The sequence below is a fragment of the Poecilia reticulata genome, chromosome 19, assembly GCF_904066995.2.
Source record: "Poecilia reticulata chromosome 19, P_reticulata-male-v2, whole genome shotgun sequence".
In the NCBI taxonomy this organism is placed as follows: Eukaryota; Metazoa; Chordata; class Actinopteri; order Cyprinodontiformes; family Poeciliidae; genus Poecilia; species Poecilia reticulata.
In genome coordinates, this window is record NC_088848.1 from 19,557,619 (window position 1) to 19,583,576 (window position 25,958).

Here is a 25,958-nt window from a genome sequence, read left to right on the forward strand (position 1 = left end):
CCGTAGCTACAAGCATCTTCTCCTTCCTCCAACCGAAATACACGTACAGCAGAAAGGATGGTGTGGCACACATCCCCATCAGCAGAGAGATCATCGAGGATGGACGCACACAGGTCACCTATAGCACTCAAGATCTCTCTGCCAAGAATAAGAAGGTAAGAAGACGTGTGTTGCCTGTTTTGTGTTGACATAATGTGTGAAACCCTCTGTAGGACTGGCATATAGAGTACAGCCTGATTGAACGAACCACCACTAAGAGCTCTTCCTGCTTGGGATTTAGGACTACATGAGTGTACAAGGAGACTTGTCCTACGCTCCGGGTGAGACTCAAAAGATCGTTCCTGTCCGTTTGCTGGAGCTGAGTGAGAAAGATGGCTTCTTGGAAGACAAACCCATCAAGCAGTTTGCTATGGACCTCAGTAACCCACGCCAGGGTGCCAAGCTGGGACGATACCCAAGAACCACGGTCACCATCTCAGACACACAAGGTGAATGAAAGGAGAGGTGTTTGGATTACGTCTGACAGCTCTGCCGTTGTTATTGACTCCAGTTGTTTTATATCTTTTTCTTTGTCTGCTTAAGAACCGAGTGTGATGATGTTCAAGAAAGGTAACCAGAACTTCAGCACCTTAGATCAGACCTACCCCATCCCGGTGGTGCGCTCCTGCAATGAAGACAGCCCCGCCACCGTCAAGTGGCGCACCAAGAAGTCCCAGCGCTTTGATCTTTCTGGTTCTCTGAAGTTTGCTCCGGGAGAAACGGAGAAGAATATAGTGATCGAACCCTTTCCCAGCTCAGCCCAACCAGAAACCTTCCAGCTGGAGCTGTACGATCCCAGCACTAATGCCGTTGTTGGTGAAAGGAAGAACACCGTTGTGAATATCACAGAAGGTGATATGAGAGCACCTTTAATATAATCCTTATTCCATAACATTGCATCAGTTCCTGTTCTTTTCAAAAGTATTCATACCCCTTAAAAAACATTGTCTCACTTTCCAATGTGTTTTATTGGGTTTATACCTGAAAACAGCAAAAAAGAAAATATATAGTTTTCACTTTCTTTTTTAAGGGGAGTTCTTATGCAAAATTCGCATTTTGGACATTTTTCTACTTTCATTTGGGTCTGTACTGCCTCTTGTACTGCCCACGAGCTTAAAAAACATCCAGGCGGTTTTTGGCAACAAGTTAATGTTTTTTGGTGTCTGGAAAATGATCCATTTAAAAAAATCTCCCAATTATTGATCAGCTGTATGCACTGCATAATGGCTGCTGGAAAAAAACAGTGTTTTGTTTTTTAACAAATGCAAGCCACAATGATTTTTTTTTCATGAAAATATAAGACAATGTATAATTTAATTCTATTTCACATTTATTCTCAAATTAATGTCAGTCTGTCACATAAAATCCCACTAATCTGGAAAACTTCAAGGACTATGAAAACTTTTACAATTCACAGAATTTAACTAATGTCTCTTTTGTTAGATACTGTACATTAATCCGTGTTTATTTTATTCCTCTGGATATTATTTTGTTCTTCAAGAACCAAGATCTCTAGAAACTGCTCAGATGCAGTCGAAGGGCTACGTGAGCCCGAGAGGCACCGCCCCTGGCGGTTGCCTCCTCCCCCCGGGAAACCTCAAGGCCAAAGCAACGGGTCCCAGAAACATCCGTCTGAACTGGGATCCGCCACCGGGTAACCCTGTGGGATACAAGGTACGCCAAGCTGACCAGTTGCCTCATTCCAGTTTGAATCGACCGTATCATAAGTGGGACTCCTGATGTGCATCTTAGGTGAAGTACTGGATCTACGGCGACCATGAGAAAGACGCCCAGGTCCTTGACGTGAGGACGCCTCAAGCCGAGCTGACTAATCTGTTACCCTTCTGCGATTACGAGACACGAGTTTGTGCCTACAACTCAATGGGAGAGGGCCCTGACACCAACATCGTTAGCTGTCAAACACTGGAAGACGGTAATCTCTCGAAACTCTGGAGAAGAAAGTCTGGTGCATATTAAGCTGTACATGCAGGACATTCACTGCACTACGATGAAAGTTGTTTGTGTGTTCTTTAAGTGGAGTTGAAAGTCACCCGTCTGTTTCCCTGCAGCGCCCGGGGAACCTGGTCGTCTGGCCTTCAACGTCATCAGTCCAACTGTCACTCAGATCAGCTGGGCGGAGCCTGCAGAGACCAACGGCGACATTACAGCTTACGAGGTCATTTACACGCCCATCGATGACGAAATGAGTAAGAGAGTCTCCTCGAAATGCTCAAGCTATACCTAGACTATCCAGTTCCAGTGTAATACAGTCTTCTCTTTAAATAGAACCAGTTGGAGGAGCCAAAAAAGTAAAGATCGACAACCCAAAGAAACGAATGCTGTTGATAGAAAACCTCCAGAGCGCCCAGACTTATCAGTACAAAGTCCGTGCCCAAAACAGCGTAGGCTGGGGCCCCTTCAGAGACGCTACCATCAACTTGGCGTCTCAGCCCAGCAGACCTATGTCCAGTGAGTTTGTGCCAAACACATCTGGTTCTTCAGCCTCGCTCCCTCTGAAAGACATTAACTCCTTTTTGTTTCCGTCTGTAGTTCCCATCATTCCAGACGTTCCTATTGTGGACGCTGAGGCAGGAGACGAGTATGACAGCTACCTGATGTACAGCAACGATGTGCTGAAGTCGCCAACAAGCTCCAAGACGCCAAGCGTTTCGGGTGATGGTGGGTACCGAGAACCAAAGCCACACACAAATATTGATGCCCCTTTTTGTGATGTCATAACCACAAATGTTGATGTATTTCTACCAAATAAATTTTATTTTTTGACCTACATGTAAAAAATTTCACACCAAGCAATTTGTCACAATGGGTTTTATAAAGGTATATTAGACAGTTCCTCCGGGATGTTGCAATGTTTTTGTTACAGATGTACAGAGGTTGTGGCAAAAATGTTCTGAGCTTTTTTATTTGCCATAGAAAAGTTGACATTTCTGAACATAACCGTCCCAAAAAAGGACTGAATTTGAAAAAGGCAAATGTTTCTGTTTAGGTCACACACATGCTTTCATCTTGCAGGTTTGACTTTCAAGAGACATTTTAATTAATTAATTCAAGTCAAACAGGAACTTAGATTAGAAGGGAGACTTGTGGATTGGTCAAAATTCAGCAAGTTGCACTGGTTAGTCAGAAAAGAAGGAAATATTAGAATTGGTAAAATTTGCCGTATATAGTTAAAAGACAAACAATGCTACACTTTTCAAAATTGTGAAAAAAATATATATATATTTTCCACTTTCAGAATCCTGCACAAATTCATGGTGATCTGTCTCACAGATTGCAGATGAAATACAGGAACCTGTGTGGTTACAATGTTACAAAAATGTGGAAAAGCTCAACTAGTTAATAAATCTGCACACACTGAGGCTGAGTGTACTCACTCAGCCTCTCAGGCACTCAGGCACTCTTGTGCCTGTGCACAAGAGTGCACAGGCACATAATAGGAAATACTATTATTTCCTTTCACCAAGGAAATAATAGTATTTGCTGTGCTTTGTGGCATGAATCATGCAGTGGTTTCATTGCTCCTTAGACTGACAGGAAATGCTAAAGACAGAAACGACAACATGAGTATTGCAAGTAATTTTCCCGGTTTTTTAATTTCCTTTTTGAAATCATCGCCTCATGAGGACCCTTTCAGTTTTTCTAAGCAGTTTTTAATTCTCAGATATTCTGCGTGGGATGTTAGAAAGGCCTGGCATAAGTTCCCCTCCACATTTTCAGAAAAGCTGAGAAAGCAGGGAGTATCAGAGGTGAAATCTTTCTGCATTTTTCATCACCTCCATCTGGCAGACATTTTACCTGTAGGCAACGCCCCAGATTAATCTCCATCTATACGCACACATGAGCGACTACAGCGACTACCCTCAAGCTCTCTATTCAGTTGCTTCTGATTATTGTTCTGGAAGGGACTGCTGAAGTTACTCGTCACCTTTGAAACAATTTGAACTAGGGCTGAAACGATTCATCATAATGAATCAATTACTGAAATAATGGTGAAATAGTTTAGTAATCTTGTAATTGTTAACGATAGTATACAGACTCTAAAAAATATCGTATTTAAAAAACTAATTAAATTATTTGTTTATTTGCATCTTTTAATGTGTTTAATGCTGTGTAAAAAAGGCATTGGTGGTGAAATGAAATGTGCCAATTTCTTATCCGATTGCTAAAATAATCGTTGGCTGCAGCCCTCATCTGGACTTTTGTTCTCTGAGCTGAGATAAAAGTCGATTGTTATTCACTGTGAAGTTAAACAAGCCCTTCTTCCCTGCCGATCTATCCTGCCCTCGTTGCTGCTGCTGCTTCTGTGACCACCAAATCAAGGCTGGCAGCATATCGAGCTGGTGGGGTCAAACCTGGAACTCCGTCAGGTGTCATGGAAACAGCGAGTGGAGGTCATCCCCAGTCGCCTCAGCACAGACACAGAGATGAGCTCAGACGAGAAGCCCCACCCCAGCTCCTCCTTCCACACGCCCCTGCCAGGTGAAGACCGCCCCACCAGATCAACCGATAGAGTCAGGCAGACAGCAAGCATGCCTAATTGCACGGCCAGTCCTCATCCTTTTTTTTTTAACCTGTTCTCCCACCAGCGTTGAGCGTTGGCATCAACTGTCCCAATGCGTCCAGTTGATGATACAAAGGGGAGGGGCTTTTCCAGGTGCCCACCCCTGTCTGTCCTCTCTGCGCCCCATTGGAGTGGGTGGTGATCTCGAGGAAGCTTTTTGCTGTGCTACAGTACATGGGGGGGAATGCGTTTCTTGTTGCAAAGATGAGAACTTTACTGCACTTGGTTTCTTCTTCTTCAGGTGTGCGCATTTTGATGGGAAGCACTATGAAACCTCATGAAACATTTACACTGCCTTATAAACTTCTTTTGTGTGTTCATTCTCCAGTTTTTCACTAATGTGCGTGTCAAACTCAAGGCCCGACTTCAAGAAAACAGTTGTGTGCTTAAATGTTACTTTATCAATCAAATTAAATCAGTTTTATTGGTTCACTTCTAAATTAAAATAATCAATCCCTCCACTTTTTTGAAATTCCCACAAAATCAACAGAGCCCTGCATTTTTCACACTACTGCATAATTGTAGATTCATTGCAAATTTTCTGCAATAATGGTCAAAAACAATCTGACCGCTAACTCCCACCTGCAGGTGGCAGTATTTCATACTCAGCCTTACTTGATGTCAAGCTACAGTTAATACAGCTAGTAACTAAAACGCACATTTGCAGTAATACATAAATATTGCAAATATTTCTAAGTTAGCACCACAAAATCTGTGATTTTGATTGCAAAATAATCACAAAAACAATGTTGTGACTGGTCAATGTCAAAATGTCAGTACGTTTTAATTTTAACAAGTACTTATCAAATGCAGACACAGCTATTTATTAATATTTTAACCCATTTTTTTAAGGAGCTTTAATGATACATTCTGGCACAACCAACCTTTTGAGAATATTCGTGATCTTAACATGGCCCCAAAATAAATGAACTCAACACGGATTTTGCAGATATAAAACTTACAGTGTGCCGTACATTTGTATTCAGACCTCTTTTCTCTGATCCCCCTAAATTAAATCCACTAAAACCAATTGACATCAGAGGTTTTAGTGAGGTTTCCCATCAACAGAAGTGTAAGCTGCTAAAAGATGACAGTCTGTATTTTTACCAGTCTGGCTCTGATTGTTGTGTCTTGCAGATTACATGTCGAACGGCAGGTGGGAACAGAACTTCCTTTTCCCAGGAAGCTCAACAACCCGCAACCTTTCAGCATCATCTTCTCCCATGTCCACTCTGAGCTCCAACTACAAAGGCGGAGCGGGCGGCTCCTTCACCACAGAGATGCACACCACCTACATGACTGGGCCAGGTAAGGAAGATGGACGCCAGCTGCTGTTCTGAGCTTGGACAAAGTTGTTAGGTGTCTACAAAATACTTCAAAAGCAGATCAACATGACAAATGGTAACAATAGAAAAACAAAACACATGGGGTACATAGGGCCAGGCCACAAATCAATAAGATTATATGTTGTGATAGACGCATGATCAATATCAATAGATAATACATCTGTTAGAATATTCAATGAACTCCAATGCAGAACCGCACAGCATTGTAGGCGGAGGAAAGGCCAGCCTCTAACGGGCAGCTAAGCTAGGCGAGTGACATCAATCAACTCACTCACTCTTTAGTTACCTGGCAACAACATATTGAGTAACAGCAGCAGTTTCAAATTTTGCCACCGTTCTTCATAACTGCCTAGGAATAAACGACAGGGAGTGAAACCTGTGGATATAACGGGAAAGTCACATCACCAGTTAGACAGTATTTTAGATATTTAAAACAAAAAAAACCCAAATACTTACTGACATGTTGGCTGATGTGAGACACTTGCATTGTGATGTGTTTTTCAGCCATATCGTCCAGCCTTAGGTGTACATATGTCTTAAATAAAGAACAAAAATTATAATTTGAGCAAATAAAAACTTATTTTCTAGTTTCTAGAGAAACTACAACACTAAAATAAATTTCAAATGGGAATCAGAAACTAAAGTCTCAATCTTACCACGGCAGTATCAATCCGATACTGATATCCAATTAGTGTCGATATTATCGATACTTTGGATCGATCAGCTCAGCTCTAATGCGTTCTCTCTCTCTGTTCTTATGCAGGAAGCCCCCGCAGACAAGACATGATCGGAGGGGGGATCCACACGACCGAAGTCCTGATGAGGAAGCGCTCAGAGAACAGAGGATACACAGATGAAAATATTCGGGACTCCATCGTCATAGGAGACAATAAGTTCCCAGATCTGAGTGAGTTCCCATCAAGCCTCTGAGCTGATTTCACTAATTATTACAGCGTTTAGTTCCTCCTGTCTCTGCAGAAGACAGACGTTTATCTTGGCGTGTGATAGTTGTTCGGACATGGCAGGTAAACTGTGTGAGCGCATGAGACTGACGGCTTGGACGTCTGTCAGCAGGGTTGGGGCCGCTATGCTGACTATCGCTCTGCTTTCTGTTTACTTCCCTCCCTTTCTGCTGTTCTGTGTTCTTCGTTCTCCCTGCATCTTCTTCCTCCTCCCTCTGCTAAAAGCGCCACCAGGTGGGTTCGGCTACGCTGGCTTGCAGAGCAGCTCTAAGACCCAATACAGCTACAGCCTGTCTCAGGGCTCCAGGGCCAGGACTCAGTCGTCAGAGGTCAATGAAGCCCTATACAGCCTGGACAGCGTGCTCCAAGGTAAGTCCTCCACGTTCATGCATGAAGGCAGCGGACGCATTTGCCACGTTTGCAAAATGCAACCATCTTTGTCAGTGGCGGTTTTTGATATGGGCGGTTGCCCAGGGTGGCATTAGTAAGGAGAAAAGCACAAGCATCGTGTCCAGTCAGTGGAGAGTCGGCGTCCCCTGCTGCTGAGAACAGGAGGAGTATTTTATGCCGTTTCAGAATCTAGATAATTTCCTGCAAATTGTCTGAATTCATGCGAGAACTACCACTGTTCTGGCTCATCTTCATTTCTGCTTCACTAATTATCTGACATACATGAAGTCAGTCTGTGTTTACCAAACATTTTTATACCTGCTTTGTCAACCAGTTGATGTAATTTCTTGTAATCTTTACAGTTATTGTAAAAAAAAAAAAAAAAAAAGAACCTTTCTAGATAAATACAATGACATTGTTCATCATGTGTTCTTGAATCTCTATAGATTAGGGCATTGTTTTTTTTTATTTTTATTTTTATTCTTTCTTTGGGTTGAGACACAGAAACAAACAACCTGCCTCTGAGGTTTTCTCACATGAGCCTTTCTGTGTCCGTTCAGATGCCCGCCTCTCTCCTGGCGTCCCAGACTCGCCCAGCAGGCTGGTGTTTTCTGCTCTGGGACCGACCGCACTCAAAGTCAGCTGGCAGGAGCCACACTGTGAGAAAGACGTTCTGGGGTACTGCGTCCTCTACCAGCTGCTCAACGGAGGTCCGTTCAGTGTTTTCGTCTTTGGAACCGCTTTCAGATTAGTCTGGTATTTTCACTGTAACCACCATGCTGCATGCTCGCCATTTTGTCTCCTGTAGGAGAGACGAAGCGCCTCAATGTGACGAACCCGGCCGAGAACTCTGTGGTCATCCACGACCTGCTGCCCAACCACTCCTACCTATTTAAGGTGAAGGCTCAGAGTCAGGAGGGCTGGGGTCCAGAACGGGAGGGAGTCATTACCATCGAGTCAGCTGTGGACCCCAAGAGTCCCCTCAGTCCCATGCCAGGTACCGGATCCGCTGCGTTGCACTCCTAACTCGGAGAAAAGTTTGTTTTTATTGCATTACCTAAGATGTAACCTCTGTCCAGGCTCGCCGTTCACCCTGAGTACGCCCAGCGCTCCGGGGCCGCTGGTGTTCACAGCCCTGAGCCCCGACTCACTGCAGCTCACCTGGGAAAAACCACGGAAGCCCAACGGGGACATCTTGAGCTACAGGGTCACCTGCGAACAGCTACATGGTGGAGGTGAGGCAAAATAAATAAACAAACAAACAAAAAAAACTCCTATTTTTGCCGTGCACCTTTCCAGTATCTCAATGTTTAATCGTGATTCTGTTCTGTCTAGGCGACATGCGCTCCTTCAATGTAAGCGGTAACAACGCTGAGACCAGTCTGACTGTCCCAAACCTGACTGAGAACGTCCCGTACAAGTTCAAGGTTCAGGCTCAAACCACCCAGGGTTTTGGTCCCGAGAGAGAGGGCATCATCACCATCGAGTCTCAGGATGGAGGTAGGAGATTGTGAAGGAATGGTGGACATGTTTATAGCTCTTAAACTTTTCCATATTTGTCATTATAGCCATAAACTTTATTTTTTGGTGTGTGGAGGAAGTTAAAACTGATCATTACTCTGGCTGAACACACCATCCCCTCCCTGCAGCATGAGGCTGTAGCAGTGTTAGTTCTTCACCAGCGACAGGAAGCTAAATACAGGACAATTCTAGAATAAAGCCTGTCGGAAACGGCAAAGACATAAAGCCTAAACATTTAGCCTGAGCTGCAATTGAATAGTTTTGATCAAATCATGCTCATGGCCTAGTCAAAGTTCAGGCTGAACTGAACAGACTCAGACAAAACCTAAAAATTGTTGTCCACAGTTGTTCTCCATTCAAACTGAGCAGAAAGCATTTTGTAAAGAAGAATGGGTTAAAAAAAAGTTTCTAAATGTGCAAAGATGGTGAAGTTGAAGTTTGTACTTCTGCACTTGATTTTCTCTTTTGACTCAGTGGCTGTTTTGCTCTCTTTTCAGGTTTTGCAGCATAATGTTTTAAGAATTAATAATAAAAAAAAACCATTTTAACAGTTTGGTATCAAATGAAACCTTTGTCATCTAAAATCCAAAGTTTAATTTAACTTGGCCCTCACTGCTTCCTGTAGGTGCCTTGTCTCAGTACAACAGCCAATCAGTGACAAGGAGGGAAGTTTTCCAAATGCCTCCAGAAATGACCACAAGAACAAACGTCTCCCACACCATGATCAACGATCCCTACTTCTCAGGTAAGAGGAAAAAAAAGTCGATCCTGTCTGTCTTATAATCCAGTGGGTTCCCGTTTTAAACTGGAGCTGCTCTCCGTTAACAGATGGGATGATGATGACTCAGCACACGGAGACGGGCAGCATGGTGAGCCGTCAGGTCACTCGGGAAGTGGTTCAGAGGAGCGTCACAGGAGCATCCACCGTCACAAAGAGAATGTTTTATGAGTCTTAGGAACTTGTGTGAGCGATGCTCATGATAGCATCCAGCCTGAGAATTGATCACAAAGCCAAAGCGCAAAAAAAGTGTTTCAGAGTTTGTACATGTATGTGTGTATAGGGTAAGACTGCAACCAAATAAATAAAATTGAAGGTAAAGGCTACTTTTTACTGTTACAAACTGTGGTCACCTTCTTTTTCCCCACAGTTTCCCACTTTATTGTAGTTCTTGACTTCTTACCCTAGGGTTTATAACTTCATGTGAGAGTAGTCCCTCTGTTGGCTGACATCCGCTAACACACCAGCCTTTTAAAGAAGTTATATCCTAAACAATGGCTCAATAATCCAAAATAACATCCCTATCCTGTCATCCAACTTTCATCTTAAAATTTAAATGTTTGAAAGGTTTATCTTTACTGTCACTGTGGAATTTTAAAGGGCTTTTGTTTATAAATTATTGTCTTAAAGTGTGTGGGTTTTTTTCCCCGTTCAAGATATACTCATAAATTTTCAGTTTTTACAGTTCTGGTTGTTCACATCCGCACTAGCCGGTCGCAAGCCCAAGGCATGCATGAGTTTAACAAGGAATCAGAAATGAAACATGCTTGCTCATTTAAAATGTCTGCACTTCATTACAGCTGCAGTTTTATGCATTTTCTTTATGTGGCTAATTCAGCATTGTTTTGGTTCAGTAGATTAATGGAAGACATGATACCAGAGAAAGTATGTTTAAAGACAAAGATTGTATTTGCTTGCTGCAGGTTCTACTGTACTTTGGGTTCATGAGAAATTTTTTTGGAAACATTTTCAGATTTTTTTTTCATAAATATACAGATATAAGTTGAACAGTTCAGACAATTTTTACTCGGCATGTATCATTCCCATTTAAGCAGGTCCATTTTTAAGCATTTTTTGTACATCAATTATATTGCACTTAATAAAGATTTATATTAAAAACATTGACTTCTTCTAATGACTGACTGCATTATTTATGTATGAGATCACAGACAAAATGGGACGTTTCTAATTTATTCATGTTTACCATTGTTATATTTAGCACAAAAACAACAGCTCGAATGCGTAAACAAGCTCATGCCTGGAAATGTTTGCAGGAAGCTTTAGAAGAAGAATCACGCAGAGATTAAGAGCTCACATGCGTCAGTCCAGTCTGATTATCTGCAGAGGAGCGCTTGCTAACACACACAGGGACAGCCTGACTGCACCGAGAACCTTTATGCTTCCACTTTAAACTTCAACAAGTCATGAAAAATGTACGATAAAAATGCGTAGTATGAAAATCTAATGTTTTTTTTTATGTTCTAGATGTTTCTCTAAAAGCTCAGAGTGAAAAATCACCCAAAAAATGGCTGTTTTTACCTGATGCTTAAAACATTTATAAGTAAAATACAAAGAGTCCAATTCACTATGTCTCCATGAAGGCAGAGAAACACAAAGTTGTAATGTGGATGGATAGCAGTTCTGGATCCTGATCTCACAAGGCACCTCACAGCGAGAGTCACGCCTCCTGCGCAGACTCGGTGGGCTGCGGAGAATCAGGTTTGAAGAGACCGAAGAGCATCGAGCGACTCAGGTCCACAAGCACGGCCCGGGGCAGAGGCACGGCTGCCGGACACCCGGGGGCTGGACCACCAGGTCTTTGACCACCTCCACCGTCCCGAACAGGGGGTACAGTTCCTCTGTGAAGTTCTCATTGTAGGTGTACAGGTGCGATCGCTTCTCCACGTCGTAGAAGGACAGCTGGCCCAGCTCGTAGTCCAGATACACCCCGACTTTTCTGGGCGTCGCATTTTGGGGTAAGAGGGTGGCGGGCACGGTCAGGGCTTTCAGATCCGTGCCCCTCTCCAGCCGGATGGTCAGGTATCCCGTGTCCGTGTTCAGGGAGCGGAAGCCCTGCCTCACGGCGGAGGCTTTGGCCACGCCCAGACGCCAGTCCCTCTCGCCCACCTCCACCTCCCAGTAGTGGCGCCCGGAGGAGTAGGCCTCCTTGCCCACGGCGCACCACCAGCCGTCGAAGCGCCCCGGGCAGGGCGGGACGACGCGGCGCTCCAGGCCGCACCTCAGCCGTTTCTCGTCAGTGGAGATGAGCAGGTTCGGGTTGGCAGACTCTGAGTCCAGGATCACCTCCTCTGGAGACACGAAGTAGACAGAAACCATTAAGAGATTTAAGTTGTCCCTGTGACGAACAATATGAAGGCGTTTCATACCTGATGCTTCGCAAATCCAGTTCCAGACTATAAAGAAGAACAATGTATTTTAAAGTTAATATCAATGTTTATATCATATATATTTAAAGTTTATATCAATGTGATATTCGGGTTTAACCTGCTCAGCCCAACAAAGTTTAATTGGTTTATGAACTTCCTTGCTTCAGTGCCATTTCTATTTGTCGCATTTTTCCACACTTTTAACTCATAATTTTTATTCGATACTGGACCAGAAATTTTAAAAAATAAAAGGTCAGGACCTGCAGGTTACCCAGTTCTGATCCAAATACATAAAACAACCAACAGCAGAGTCTTGCTAGATCAGCAATACCTTACCCAAATAAAAAAAACAATACTACGCACTAATTAAGCAATACATCACCTAGGTAAATTAGCAACATATTGTCCTAATAACCTAGCAATATCTTGTACAATATAACGTGAAACATTGTGCCTTAATGAAGACATTCAGGATGTAAACCATTGCTGCGCCCACTTGGTCCATTATAACTTACCTGGAGGTCAGGAACACCTTGACCAGTCACAAGCAGCACTTTAAACAAATGAGTCACACTTTGCTTAAATATATAATATCATATACTAATAAAACAGCAACAGATGGATCAACTTTATATCACCTAAATAAATGAGGACTAACTTGTCTAAATGCCTCCCAGGTGGATTTTGTTTTTGTGTTCACCTGAGCTACATACTCATGGCTTCACCACTGCAGAAGGTGTCATTAGCCTTAGTGGGGATTTACTCACTAAGCTGTTTATGTTCATTGAGGGCTGTGAATCACTTAATGATATATAATCCCAATAGTTATGAAGTATAACCTCTCAGCCAGAGCTTTGGTGTTGCTGCTGCCCGACACCTTTATTACCACACATAAATATGACGTAGTAAACCAATGATAATCTGTACTTTAGGTATCTTTTCCTATTTATTCTCTGGACAACTGATATTGCTTATTATTCTGTACAACTTTAACAACTGGCATTTTAAAATATTTTTAAATAAGAGATATAAAAACAATTCATAATCATGAAATGATTCACTTTTAAATGACTTAAATCAAAGTCATTTAAGATGTGGAGTCTTTTTATGAAACACCTTTTAAACTTTTAGTGTCGAGAAGTGTGTGCCAGAAAAATTTCATCCCTTGCTTAAGTCATCCACACTTACCAGAGGACCAAACTAGACACAAATGGAGGATTTCTTTCCTTTCTGTTTTTTTAACGTTCCTCCCCTTTTCCCTCTTATATTATGCTGCTGCATGTTGAAGTTGTGATTGCACTGTGCAGGATCATTATGCAACTGGAAAAAAGTGTTAGAAGTACTCTTACATTGTTTTATTTATAAGTTTTTATAGACTAAATACAGAGGTATGTCATAGCTTTTTTAAAGTAGTATTGACTGTCTTCTGTAAGTTTGGATAAACTGGGACTTGCTCCCACATCACCTGAACATGTGAACTTACCTCCGTGTGGGATGTAGCGCACCGCATCTGAAAGAATAAAAAATCGTTTAAATGAGAAAAACTTCAATTCTGACACGTGGGGGTTCATCTCTGTTCCACTCACCAATCCTCTGGCTCCTCTGCTTCTTCACCAGCCACTGCTTGGTCACATCCTCCTACACAGAAACACACAGAAACACAAAGCTAAAGCAGGCCAAGGTGAACTGGACAGCCAGGTAACAGGATTAGCATGACTGGCCATCACACAGCAGCTCACATGCAGCGTTTCATCCACTTCTGAGCCGATTGCTACTGGCCTGGAAACAGATCTGCTGTGTTTTTACTCTACTTGGCTGTGAGCTCGTCTCTATTAGCAGCACTAAATGTTAGCAGGGTACCGAAAGCAGTTCAGACCTTTACTGGGCTGTCGGCGTTCAGCACAGCCAGCATGATGAGCTCCACGGCTGGCAGCAAGTTGGGGAGGCGGCCCCTCTTCCACTGGAACTCCAGATCGTCCAGCATCATGAGGACCGGCTCGCCTGGCCAGACAGGAGGCTGGACACAAACAAACAAACAAACAAACAAACAAACAATCAAACAAACACCACAGTGAGACTGCTGACAGCTCCAAACTAAATATGACTCTGGGATTATCCAGGCTAATCATCCTCATCAGACATGAGCAGGGAACTGGGTCAGACTTTAATCACATACTGGTTAGCTTTGTGTACATTCACCTGGGCCCTGCTTTTAATCTCCCGGGTCCAGTCCAAGATGACCCTCCTGTAGGGGCCCATGTCGTACTCGCCCTCCGACTCCAGCATGCACAGCAGGTGGCCCTTCCAGTCCCTCTTCTCTGGCTTCTCGTACTGGAACTCGGACGGCATGATCTTGTGCTAAATGAGAGACGGAAACGTTTTGAGAAAAAGCAGGAGACTTTTGTTTTTTTTCCAGTTTGACGCCTCTTTGGCACCTGCACTCTCTTTTCCAAAATGGCAGCCCAGTCCACGATGAAGTCTCTGCAAACGCTGGCAGGCCAGATGTCCTCGCCGGTCCAGATGTGGCTCAGGATGTTGGATCTCTGGGAAAACCACAACACCAGACTGAGCCGCCATGTTTCAAAGCCACAGCTGGCGATTACCAACAAAGTTACGGTTTCAAAACTCCTCACCAAAGTTGAGGAGTTGACTGGCCAGAATTTTCTCTGGCTTTGTCAAACTTTACCAAGTAATGTAATGCTACAACCTTTAACAACTGTTGCTGTGAACTGTCCACCAACTGGCTGAAATATGGCTGTTATACTTCTCATTGACTTACGAAAAAAAAAAAAAACTTGTTTGGAGATAGTTTCAGCAACAAAATTAAAATTTTTGATGATGAAACGATGAGATGTGTGTATAATATACAGCCTTCAGTAGGCTGGCTACCTGAGCAGATAGCCTGACTAACTAAACTTTTAATATCCACTTATTATTTATGAAGCTATAAAAAAACAGCTGAAAAATGACATAAATTTCAGCACAATAAGGACTTGACATCATTAGTGTCGCCATGCCATTTGTTGCACGTCTTCCCTTTCTCTCTCCACCTTATTTTTCCTGGCAAATTACTGTTCACTAAATACCAAAAACTCAGGAAAAAGCAAACTACAACTAAATAGAGTTTGTATAATCTATACTTTGCTCATTTCTACTCATAACAGTCTAAAAAAAAACTTAAATAAATGCTATATATCACGTTAATATAACAGCAATAATCAATGTGCTGGTGGCGGTGGGAATAATTGCTACTTTTGTGAATTTAAAACGTGAGATGGTTTTTGTTTTATGGTTTTGTCTGACCTGACAGATTCTGTTCAGCTCCCGGCCCAGCTCCATGATGAACAGCTGGCTCTCCACCAGCGGCTCCTTCTTCTCCTGCTTCACTCTCTTACGAGACTCCTTGAGGAGAAACACGAGATTTAGGACCGGAGGTTTGTGGGCAGTTGTTGTATCGTTAGACGCATTTTAAAATCCTGACAAGACTTTTAATTTATCATGTTAATTATGTTTGTAAAAAAAGAAAAAAAAACAACAACAAAATTAACAGCAAGTCTGAACCACTTTTTTCCACTTAAGAGTTTGACAGTAACTAATTTCCTCAGTTCTATTTACTTTAGCAACTTCTTTTGTGGGAAAAAAAGAAGTACTTTAAGGAGCATATTTACTAAGCTGTACTTTTTAAATTTTACTTCAGTAACTTTGTGATGAAGTAACGCTACTCTTACTCCGGTAAAAATTTCTGGATTCTCTTCCCAATGTGAATAATGTCACTGAATGATTTAACCAAAAACCTCATCAGACACACACCTGCAGCTCTTATTAAAGTTTCTTTTACTAATTTAGATTTTTTTTATATACCTGATTTTATTGTTTTTCAGCTGCATTATTTACAATTAACTACTCCACTTGTATGAATTATTTTTATTCTGATCTTTAAAACACCAACATTTCCAACTGTCTCTATATTCTGGTCCGTCTGAAGACGTCATTTTTAAATATTAAATGACTGACGTTTCCATCGGTTAGTCGCCTTATTACCAAATACTTTTTAACTCTCGCCTCACTTAGTGTACTGCTACCTATTACTTTTACTTGAGTAAAAAATATGCCAAAGTATGGCTGTAAAAGAGTAGCACTACTCCAACTATTACTGTATTAAATAAAAATCAATCATTGTGAATTTTTGAGGACTACTTAAAGTAACTGGCGCACTGAAGTGATATTTCCAGCAAAATTTGACTATGTCAATGAAACATGTAAAGCTCACGTCACCTGTCATATACAGTATGTGTTAATGTGCTGTCAGTTCGGTGCCGATACCTTGAGTCTGATCTTGAGCTTCTTGGCCGGCTCGATAAGGAACTGCAGGCAACCTTTCATCATGCTGGCGGCCGGAGAGCGAGGCCGATGCCCTCTGCTGCGATAATAAAACAGCTTTAGTACGCTGGCACTCATTCTGTCAAGAGCTTGAGGGGGGCAGGAAAAAGGGAGCGGAGGGGGGCCCTCCCACCACCACCACCCTCTACGACTGCAGCTCACCCCACAGCTCCGCACACACACAAAAAAAAGGAAAAAAGTGATGAGAGAGCACAAAACGCAGATTTATTTGCGATGGCAAAAGAGAGGGGAGCACAGGAACAGAGGAGCACTGCAGAACTTTGAGCACGGCTCTGCGCTCAGAGCCCACGGAGGGCTCATTATCAGGCACCCGGAGCTGTCATCATTACACCAGAGAGGAGGAGGAGGAGGAGGAGGAGGAGGAGGAGGAGGAGGAGGAGGAGGAGGAGGAGAGGAGGAGGACCGACCGCCCACTCCGCTCACCACAACACCACAGAAACAGACCCCCCCCCCCCCCAAAAATAATGCACAGTCACAAGATTTTCCTGACACGCATGGGTCGATGGAGCTTGATCCAGAGCTTGAAAACTGCAACTTTATTTCCCTGGAGTTGTGAGGCAGCAGAGACGATTTTTTATATATATATAAATGGGGAAGGAGAGGTGGTGGTGGTGAGTGGGTGGGGGAGTAGGAAGGGGGTGGGGGGGTTGGACTAGCTTGCTGTTGATTCAGCAGTCAGTCCGCCCCTGCATGCCAGTTTGTTGCGCTGAGGGGATTTGCAGTTCGTTCTGTGATGTAGAGAAGGACGCTGGGCCAAAAAAGATGCTGCTGTGGACATTTAACTGGATTCCTGGAGACTAAAAAAAATATATTTAAAAAAATGCGCCTGAGAAAATGTGCAACTCAGAAAGCACCATCTGGTTGGGGAGAAACAAACAGAAGTCTATTTGTACTTTTTAAAATCGTTAATAACTCCTCAATATATATAAAATATATATAGCAGTGTTACTATGAGAGGATGCGTGGCTGCCCGCACACGGTGCAGTTATGGCAGGCAGCTGCCACTATCACTCATTGTCTGATGGAAACAGTGTGGTTACCGGGAGCTGAGCGTGTAGGTGGGGGAGGAGCTGGAAGATTAAAGGAAATCCGGGATTACCACCGGTGCCACTGCAGTACAAACACATGTAGTGACTTTCTATTTTAGGAGTGAACCTCTGCCTACATCTCCATGTCTAAATAGACGGTAAAAAAAAAAAAAATTGTGCGGGGAATATTTATATAATGGTGAAATAAATAAATAAACCCTCCTTTAGCGAACGCGGCGGTACACAACGGAGTCAAAATGAGGGTAAAAATGAGTTATTTGCGAAATTCTGCCATTTTTCTTGGAACGATAACACCGCTTTTCTCATTTTAGCTTAAAAGAAAATATATATAAATGCTCACCTTTCTCTATGAGAAATTGTTGTCCTCGGGGAATTCTGCGCGGTTCGTCTGCTCACTAGTTGTCACCAAAAGTGATTAAATCAGAGCTCCGCCATTCTTCACAGGAGCCGCTCATCTGCTCATCCACTTCAGCCGCGGAGCCAGACAGCAGAGCGCGCGCCCTCATCTGACACCGCCTCCAGTGGGCGGCAGTTCCACCGAGGCGCCGCCAGAGGGAGCTGTAGCCCGGAAAACACCGCTTTTAGCCTCAGTTCAAAGCCCAAAACGCACCAAATGGACCCATGTATCATCTTTTTTAGTCCGTAGAATTCGATACACACACATATATGGGAGAGTTGTTTTCTTTTCTTAAACGAGTAAATAAAACTTTTGGCGAAACAGAACAGGTTTAAGTCCCTCTAGAGATTTTCTATTGGGTTTAAATCCAAGCTGTGTCTGGATCACCTAATCTCGGGCTGCTTCTACTGCGAATGCCTTGTTGTCTTAATGCGTGCTTCATGTCGCTGTCAATTTGGAAGAAAAATCATTACTTTAGTCTGGGATCAAGAGCAGGTTTCCTCTCTGTATTTATTAGCTTTCTTCTTATTCTCTAGGCAAATTTATTGAACAGTTCCTTTAGCACAGACTCGTTTCCGTTTTGGGCCAAGTCAAGTTCATAAATGGTCCTAAAGTGTCGGTGTTGTGCTATAATGTATTGATAAAACCTGTTACACTGTTAAAAATATTAGTTGATTCTTCAAATTAAATAATATTGAACATCTTTTCAGTCCCTCCAGAATTTCGCTATTGCTTTTGTGATTTATTTATTTATTTATTTTGGCAGCGTTTGTGGTACTAATTTGGAAACATTTGCGCTTATTTATGACTGTAATGCGACTTCTTATTAGATCATGGATTATAATCTGACATCAATTAAAACTGAGGCAGCTGTTCAAGTATGAAAGTTTTTGACAATTTTTGAGAAAAATCTGCAATATACTCCCAATTATGTATTAGCACAAAAGTGCTAATACATAACCCTAACCCTAACCCTAGTGCGGAGATTTGTTGACTTTGCTTGAATTTCCACTATAATCCACAAGAAACTGGAGGGTCTGGTTGATATAATTTGACAGTAAATGGATAAAAACTGCATTGATTTGATTGATAGCATAAAATGTAATGTTATCAATAAAATTTTTAGTCTACAGAGGGTCACATAAAAAGCTATGGCTGGCCGGATTTGGCCCACAGACCTTCAGTTTGACATGTGCTTTAGCAGATAATCAATTAATACCTTTAGGTTGAATCAAGCACAACGGTGGCAGCATCATGGAGAGGATTCTTTCTCTGACATATTTATGTCTCACAGCAACAGTAAATCTAAATCCTATTGGTTGGTATTACTGGATCTCAAAGAAGCATCAAATTTATTTTTTTTAGTAACTGTTCGCAATTGTGCGAAACTGATTTTTCTTTACAGAATAGAACCATGTACACCATTTGGCAGAATAGCAAACTATGTTTACAGTTTTATCCTTGGCCCATTTTTGTATAATATTTGCAGGTTCCTTAGATTATAGAGTAGTGCAACATTTGTTACCCTTCATATAATGATGCCACACAACTTTATATTTGTCACCACAGGATCAAAGTCCATTACAGTGAGCCACTGTGTGTATTTTTAGTGAGTGGATGAGTCAGAATGACTACTTACACTAAAGAAAACTTAATACAGAATAAATACATTTTGGAACCAACATTTATTTGGTTTCCTTGTGTGCTTAATGTTTTCTGATATTCTTTGAATATATTTATTTATATGTTGTTTCCTTCTCTCTTTTAAGCTAGCCAGAGCTGGCACAATACATAAGAAAACTGGCTAGCTGCTGCTTAAGAACAGCCGGCCAGCAGGGGGCGCCAATGTCTGAGGATTTATTTACCTTACAAAAAGCTCGAGGTCATGTGACAGTTTACTTATACTGATAATGATGACTTAACAGGAGCTCACCTTTAAAATAATCAAAACCGTAGACATGATCAAAACTAACTATTTGACCTCCAAAAATTATGCTAACACGATCATGGGTTGGAAAACTTTTAATTATATTATGTATGAACGGTGATAAAAAAAGAAATGTAACCAAACTAGAACGAAGTTGATCAAAAAATAAAACAGCTGTCTTAATTTTCTCATTTGCAGCAACAGCGCCCCCAGCTGTAGGCTCCGGGTTACTGCCATTTACATGTTATCGCGGAGCGGCTCTCAGACAGGTGCCGTGGAAAGGGCACGGGGTATTCTCCGTGTATTATTCGCCACACGGAAGTGCGAACGCAGCGCGTCTCCCTGCGGCTGAACGATAAGAAGCCGAGGGTTCCTGATAAACACCCGGACACCCGCTGCTGCTGCTGCTCCCTCCATGCCAACATGGCACCCAGAGATCCTCTGCTCGCCTCCCTCAAAGGTAAGCATCCACAGCAGCGGGCTCGTGATTGGTGTGACGTTATTTCATCAACATTTCAGCTTCACGTCGGCTGTTTCGGGTTTTTCCTGTTTCTTGTAAACAAGAGCCTGTTCTTCCTGCCATTATAATAACCGACCAGCTGACCCTCTCTGCAGCTACATCAACCTAATGAATGTTACCATTAATCACATTTCACATTATCCTTTGTTATAATCTCTAATGTGTGTGTGTGTGTGTGTGTGTGTGTGTGTGTGTGTGTGTGTGTGTGTGTGGGTGTGCGTGTGTGTGTGTGTGTGTCAGTGTGTGTCCTGAACATGCAGTCAGACGGAGGCATAGTGACGGACTCCAGTCCTCACCTCCCCTCCTGCTGCGAGCTGCTGGAGCTGGTCCTCAGAAAGGGGCTGCAGCGTGAGCATCTTACTCCATATTTAATCCTCCTCACATCGTTTCCTGTAAAGATGTTTGACCTCTAAATGTTTTTGAATGTTTCTCCTCAGAGCCAGTCCTCAGTCTGGTCCAGAGAGATTACTGGCAGTGCTTTGAGCAACTTCCTCATCAAGACACCTGTAGCAGGTAGAGGGAGCTGCCTACAGTTTATTGTTTTTCTGCTGAGTTTGATGTGGAACATACTTTATCGATTCCCAACGAGAAATTGCTCATTTGCTCACAAGCTACTCCATCCAAAGTGTTACATATTGATAAACACAATAGAACCATAAGGGATGTAAAATGTACAAAATAAATTATAGTCAATGATTCTTGAGATATGGGACACATGCACATGTTTACTTGGTATTTAATTACTCCTGTTCAGTTAATACAAAATAACAAATTTTGCACCACAACAGTCGGATTTAGAAATGAAAATCCGTAGGCACCAGCTTGAAAAATTCTGCAGTTTTACAGACAAGTGCTTCTCAAAAAACAAAACAAATATTATTAAAAACACACACACACACATTCTAATTGGATGGAGTTGACGGCGCATGAGGGAAGTGACAAAGAACTTGAGTGAAAATGAAATACTGCACTTGTAATGATAATTCAGTTCAAATAAATGCTGAAATGTGTAAATAACTTAGATTTCAACCTAAGCGGAGGAGAAGAATATAAACAAAACAATGCAGACAAGAACCCTTTGACAGTAGAAGTGTGCAATATTTTGGTATCAAACCGATACCAAATATCACCAGTACCTGATACTGATACTTTTTACTATCATCAAACTTCTGACCTTTTGGTGTTTTCATGTTTTTTTTTCTTCTTCCTTTCAGTTATTTTGTTCAAATCAAAATCTTTAGGGATCTACAAAAATATTTTAATAACATGATTTCTGTGCATTTTTCCTGAATAAAACAGAATAAGTGCAAAAATTGACATTTGAGAGCTAAATAGACAAATCTCTTTTTGATGCATTGAGTTGCAATGCAAAAATATAACTGAATTTCAAGACGGAATCTGAAACTGTAGCATCGATCTTACCATGCTAGCTCCGATCCGATACCGACTTGGTATTACCGATATTTTTTATTAACATCCTTTTTTTTCAGGCTCTCTGCTCTTTCCCTGGCTGTCGAGCAGACCAGAGTTTGCAGGAAGCTCATCTCAGCCCAGGGCCGGGGCCGATACCTGCTGCGGCTGGCCCTCGGCCGCAGGACTCTGTCGCAGTTCTTCACCCACCTGCTGCACACGCCCAGAGTTCTGGAGGTCAGACACGCTGCCAACACTTTGCTTTCACCGCTCCGTTACTCCTCACTGACACGTCTATTCATCCTCTGATTACAGTGGTACAGTCCCACGTCATCAATCTTCAGGAATGAGGAATTTGTCGGTGAGACGTTTAATAAATGGAGTGGCCTAGTCAAAGCCGAGGACGTGTTGGTAACCATTATAGTTTGAACTCTGCTTTTGTTTTTGTTTTTTTGTCCCACAGAGCCGTTCATGTCGCTGCTGCTGGTGCTCTCTCACATGGAGTTCAAGCTGGACATGGAGGTTAGTGAAAAACTACAACATGTAACGTGGTGATGCTCTCACTTGTTCTAGTATTTATTTATTTTCTTTTGCTTTTCTTTTTAAACAGAACTGTAGTTTTCTAGATGAGAGCTGGCTGCTACCGGTAAGAACTCCAGGACAAAAATTTATTAAAAAAAGTCTGCAAACTAGCGTTATCTTTTAATTTCCAGTTTACTTTTCTGTATTTTGTCTCGTTAGATCTGCAAAATCACATATATTTAATTTATGTCATGTTTTAGACCAGGGGTCTGCAACTTTTACAATCCAAAGAGTCATTTTTGCCTTCAGCCCAGCTCAATGAGACTCGTTTAGAGCCACAAATGTCACATGTCAGTTCGAACACCTACTGCAGAAAATGTATTCTTATTCTTAAATAACCGATATTTTATTTTTACAAAGGATGAACACATTTTTTTCTGTGGGATGTTAATTTTTTTTTTTTACGGAAAATACATTAAAGACACACAGAGAGAGACAACTTAAAGAACAAGAAAAGTTGAGTTAAAAACATGTTGCTGGTGCTTTTAGTGACATTCTGTTGTGGAAATTCGATACAATTATTACATGAAAAATACTGCTAAAACTTTAAAAAACATTAACTAGTTTGTTATTATTATCATGTTTTTGACACTAGTGAACAATAAATATACAATATTGCACTATTATTTATTGGTCCTTCACATCTCACTAAATTCACTGAATTTGTTGCGATGTGGAAAATTTTGCAAAAAGTTTACGGAATCCAAAGTCAGGAATGCATTGTGGGAAAACTGACGTAACTATAGGCAAAAGAACGTGACCGATTGTTTGTTTCTAGGTGTGTGACACCTATGAGGTCGTGCCCTGTCGGGAAGTTGGGATGGTTTTAAGGTTTGTGTCTTAACCCTGTACAAAGAAACATCAATTTGCTCCGGTTGTGCAACGTCACCTTCATGTTTTTCTTCCCCACCTTAGGTATCTAAGCGGGCGTGTCTTCGTCCTGGACTTGGTGCCTGGCAGCCAGGCTCATGTTGACATGTTTGTCTCCTCTGGCGACATCATCGATGAGATCAACGGGACTTCCCTGAGAAACTGCAAAAACGGACAAGTGAGGAAATCGCTGCCTTTCTTTTGTCTTCATTAGCTGCGGATAGAAAAGTGTCATCTGCAAAAAAAGGCAAACCTAAACCTTTTATCTTGTGGTCTGATGCGTTCTGCCATTTCTTCTGGCTTCCAGGCAGGCGTTGTTCTGTCCCGTCTCAAGGGTTGCCCTCTGTTCATCCGTATTCTGCGATGCAGGGCCCAGGACGGAACGATATATCGTCCCCTCGTCAAAATCTTGAGGGCCCTGAGGACGGAGAACCCCAACGCGCAGCTTGGCCTCACTCCCCAACAAAAGCAAGCCAACGTCGGTCAAAAGCCTCCCGGCACCTCCCAGTGCCTCAAAGAGGGAAGGCAGGTGTTCACACGGCCTATCCAGAGCTTGTAGATTTGACCTCAACTGACTTAACTCGCCAATCTCTCGACAGAATCGTCTACATTGTGAAGTACTTGGGGAAAGCAAACATCGGAATGGTAATCTTTTCTGCTTGAAAATGCTGCTAACGTTTGCTAAAACTGATGCAACTTCTGGTTTTCCCCACTGTTAGTTTGGAGGAAAGGAAGTCTTGCAGCATGCAATTCCTCAGGTGTTGCATAAAAACCAACCAAGCAAGGTGAGAGATGACTCAAATGCCTGCAGGCACATTGTAAAATATGCTGTTGAACCATTATGGCCTGAGTGTAACGTATCCCTTAGGAGGTGCTCTTAGACCTAAAGGAAACACACTTGACGTGTACGGACAGAAATAGTACGATGGTAAGAAGAAAATACCTGCGCCATAACGTTAAATTCCCCTCTATCATATGTTTATAGCATCCATGTCTCCTCAGAAGCTGTTTGAGCATCACTACCCAGAGGTTTCTTGCGTAGGGAGGTTTGCTCAGCCCGGATACACGATATTCGCCTTCTGCGTGGCGTAAGTACTGACACACCCAATACATCCGAGGCATCACCACTTAAGTTGAGGTGAAACAGTCCCAGAAGGTTGTTTCTGGAATGCAACTTTTTTTCTTTTCTTTCACAGAGATTCTTCAGAAACCCCTCGGTCCTCTGGGTTTTGTTGTGTTGTGCTCAAAGCCGGCAACATGAAGGAGTGCGAGGATATAGTCTGCCGCATTGGTGAGGCCTGCTGCCGACACGGTCATCAAACGATGCAACTCGAAAAGTGAGAGGCGTTGTAGGTAGAAAAAAGGAGAAATTTTCCACCAAGAAACTCAATTTGAAATTAATCCCAAAAATATTCTAAAAAAAAATTGGAAATTTTGAGTTTTGAAAGTCGAAGATTTTCTAGAAAAGTTGAAAATGTTCGACTTTATGAGCTCCAAAATTTCTAAGATTTTTCTAGAAAATCTCTGAGATTAATCTCAAAATTTGAGGGAGTTTTTTCTATCAAATTTTTGACTTTTCAAAATTTGAAATTTTAATTTTTTGGTAGAAATGTACTCTTTTTTTTCTGTCTACAATTGCCCTAATATGCTGTCGCATTATTCAGATTAATTACATGGAGATGTTCGCTGTGGTTATGTAACTTTGATTGATATGGCTTGAAGCTAATGCTAAGCCAATAATTCAATTTCTCAGAAAATTTTTATATTTGGCTAATAAGGATTTCCATACCAGAAATGCAATGGCTTTCATAATTACTGAGTGTCAATATTTCCCCTCCAGATGGAAGATAATCTATAAATCTTACTGGTAAAGAAAGACTGATGTATCCAAGGATGTTGACAAAACGTTGAGTGGAAGAAAAAGTGTTGAACAGTTCTATCTAAACATCACTTCATACAGATATAAGCCTGAGACAAGTGTCCAAACTGGTTTATCTGGAATATACACTTTAGAACAAGGGTGTTCAAACTTAAGGCAAAAGTATTTGGAGGCCAGAACTAAAATTAGGCAAATTAATTTTTGCCCCTTTTCATTGAAGGGGTATTTAAAATGAACTCTGTGCTAAAAGGCATTTTGTTTCCAAATGATTGAAAACTAGCTCATACAAGTTTATTCTCCAGTTATAAACAGGATCTGGGTCACTTTCAAACACTTACTAAATTTAGTAAAACTTAGTAAATTAAACTTTGGGTGAGTCAAAGTTGACTTTAAGAAAATTCTCTGGATGTAGTGAAAACTTGGCTATAAAAAACCCAAACACTTTGTGGTCTTAACATTTGCCATCGTAAGGGAAAAAAAAAAAAAAAAAAAGTCTACACCAAGCTAAAACCTCCTTGACAGATTTTTCAGTCCAAAGGTTACAAACGGCCCACAGACCACTCTTTGGACACACCTGCTTTACAGACTATTGACAAGATGTTAATCAGCCCTACGAGCTTAAGACCATTGCTGACCCAGGTTTCCATTACAAATCAGGTTTACCCATGTGCCATGTTGATGCAGCGTTTAGGTAAATCCCAACAGTGTTCCTGATCGCATTAGCACGTTTTGCAATTTGTTCCAATTTTAGAAGCACCTTGACGTTAAAACCTTTTCCTTTCTGTTTTTACAGCTGCTGGGTTCAAGCATACAGAATGGTTTGTATAGGCACAGATCAACTCGCCCATGCAAATAAATTCAGTCTAAAATAAAGTGTTAGAACTGTATTACCTTCTGTATATCACCACAAGACACGAC

General features: G+C 41.9%; 3 protein-coding genes across 13 annotated transcripts in view; 2 read left to right on the top strand and 1 right to left on the bottom strand.

The window, feature by feature from the left end:
* itgb4 (integrin, beta 4) overlaps positions 1–10,743 on the top strand; it is a 28,958-nt gene extending 18,215 nt beyond the window's left edge. For 2 of the 7 annotated variants that reach the window (XM_081600764.1, XM_081600763.1), the window contains exons 26-43: positions 7–155; positions 281–488; positions 583–891; positions 1,541–1,713; positions 1,792–1,972; positions 2,109–2,246; positions 2,326–2,508; positions 2,590–2,718; positions 4,381–4,539; positions 5,759–5,929; positions 6,731–6,874; positions 7,155–7,298; positions 7,880–8,029; positions 8,128–8,316; positions 8,399–8,554; positions 8,655–8,819; positions 9,466–9,585; positions 9,669–10,743. In XM_081600764.1, coding sequence (XP_081456890.1) covers positions 7–155; positions 281–488; positions 583–891; positions 1,541–1,713; positions 1,792–1,972; positions 2,109–2,246; positions 2,326–2,508; positions 2,590–2,718; positions 4,381–4,539; positions 5,759–5,929; positions 6,731–6,874; positions 7,155–7,298; positions 7,880–8,029; positions 8,128–8,316; positions 8,399–8,554; positions 8,655–8,819; positions 9,466–9,585; positions 9,669–9,796 — 2,996 coding nt within the window. In that variant the 3' untranslated portion in view covers positions 9,797–10,743. The remainder of the gene's footprint in view (positions 1–6; positions 156–280; positions 489–582; positions 892–1,540; positions 1,714–1,791; positions 1,973–2,108; positions 2,247–2,325; positions 2,509–2,589; positions 2,719–4,380; positions 4,540–5,758; positions 5,930–6,730; positions 6,875–7,154; positions 7,299–7,879; positions 8,030–8,127; positions 8,317–8,398; positions 8,555–8,654; positions 8,820–9,465; positions 9,586–9,668) is intronic. The other 5 variants (XM_081600765.1, XM_081600766.1, XM_081600767.1 and 2 more) reach the window with 5 other exon arrangements.
* A 52-nt stretch (positions 10,744–10,795) lies between these two features.
* Positions 10,796–17,985, bottom strand: LOC103481942 (butyrophilin subfamily 1 member A1). 3 transcript variants are annotated; one of them, XM_017310794.2, is made up of 10 exons: positions 17,796–17,985; positions 16,329–16,422; positions 15,309–15,407; positions 14,441–14,548; positions 14,205–14,363; positions 13,882–14,022; positions 13,592–13,643; positions 13,489–13,515; positions 12,006–12,032; positions 10,796–11,927 (listed from the first exon to the last, which is right to left on the bottom strand). In XM_017310794.2, the coding sequence occupies exons 2-10, from the start codon at positions 16,389–16,391 to the stop codon at positions 11,368–11,370; spliced, it is 1,236 nt and encodes a 411-aa protein (XP_017166283.1). In that variant the 5' UTR covers positions 16,392–16,422; positions 17,796–17,985; the 3' UTR covers positions 10,796–11,367. The 3 variants fall into 3 exon arrangements, with proteins under 3 accessions (XP_017166283.1, XP_008436001.1, XP_008436000.1); XM_008437779.3 differs by having other exon boundaries at positions 16,329–16,425; positions 17,796–17,984; XM_008437778.3 differs by lacking the exon at positions 17,796–17,985 and having other exon boundaries at positions 16,329–16,724.
* Positions 17,986–19,967: 1,982 nt separating this feature from the next.
* LOC103481943 (uncharacterized) lies at positions 19,968–25,935 on the top strand. 3 transcript variants are annotated; one of them, XM_008437780.3, is made up of 16 exons: positions 19,975–20,239; positions 20,540–20,647; positions 20,737–20,812; positions 21,790–21,946; positions 22,025–22,070; positions 22,173–22,231; positions 22,320–22,355; positions 23,070–23,122; positions 23,207–23,339; positions 23,469–23,686; positions 23,761–23,806; positions 23,881–23,946; positions 24,030–24,089; positions 24,164–24,249; positions 24,358–24,452; positions 25,834–25,935. In XM_008437780.3, exons 1-16 carry the CDS (start codon positions 20,203–20,205, stop codon positions 25,866–25,868), a joined length of 1,311 nt encoding a protein of 436 aa, XP_008436002.1. In that variant the 5' UTR covers positions 19,975–20,202; the 3' UTR covers positions 25,869–25,935. The 3 variants fall into 3 exon arrangements, with proteins under 3 accessions (XP_081456897.1, XP_081456896.1, XP_008436002.1); XM_081600771.1 differs by having other exon boundaries at positions 19,968–20,239; positions 23,531–23,806; positions 24,167–24,249; XM_081600770.1 differs by having other exon boundaries at positions 19,970–20,239; positions 23,531–23,806.
* The last annotated feature ends 23 nt before the right edge of the window (positions 25,936–25,958 follow it).

Coding starts and splice junctions, on each gene's coding strand:
- LOC103481942 (XM_008437778.3), bottom strand. CDS start 16,463: ATGAGTGCCAGCGTACTAAAGCTGTTTTATTATCGCAGCAGAGGGCAT. Junction 14,023..14,204: donor AGATTAAAAGCAGGGCCCAG/GTGAATGTACAC, acceptor GTTTGTGTCCAG/CCTCCTGTCTGGCCAGGCGA. Junction 12,033..13,488: donor GCGCTACATCCCACACGGAG/GTAAGTTCACAT, acceptor TCTTCTTTATAG/TCTGGAACTGGATTTGCGAA.
- LOC103481943 (XM_081600770.1), top strand. CDS start 20,203: ATGGCACCCAGAGATCCTCTGCTCGCCTCCCTCAAAG. Junction 22,232..22,319: donor AGTTCAAGCTGGACATGGAG/GTTAGTGAAAAA, acceptor CTTTTTAAACAG/AACTGTAGTTTTCTAGATGA. Junction 24,250..24,357: donor ATATTCGCCTTCTGCGTGGC/GTAAGTACTGAC, acceptor TTTCTTTCACAG/AGATTCTTCAGAAACCCCTC.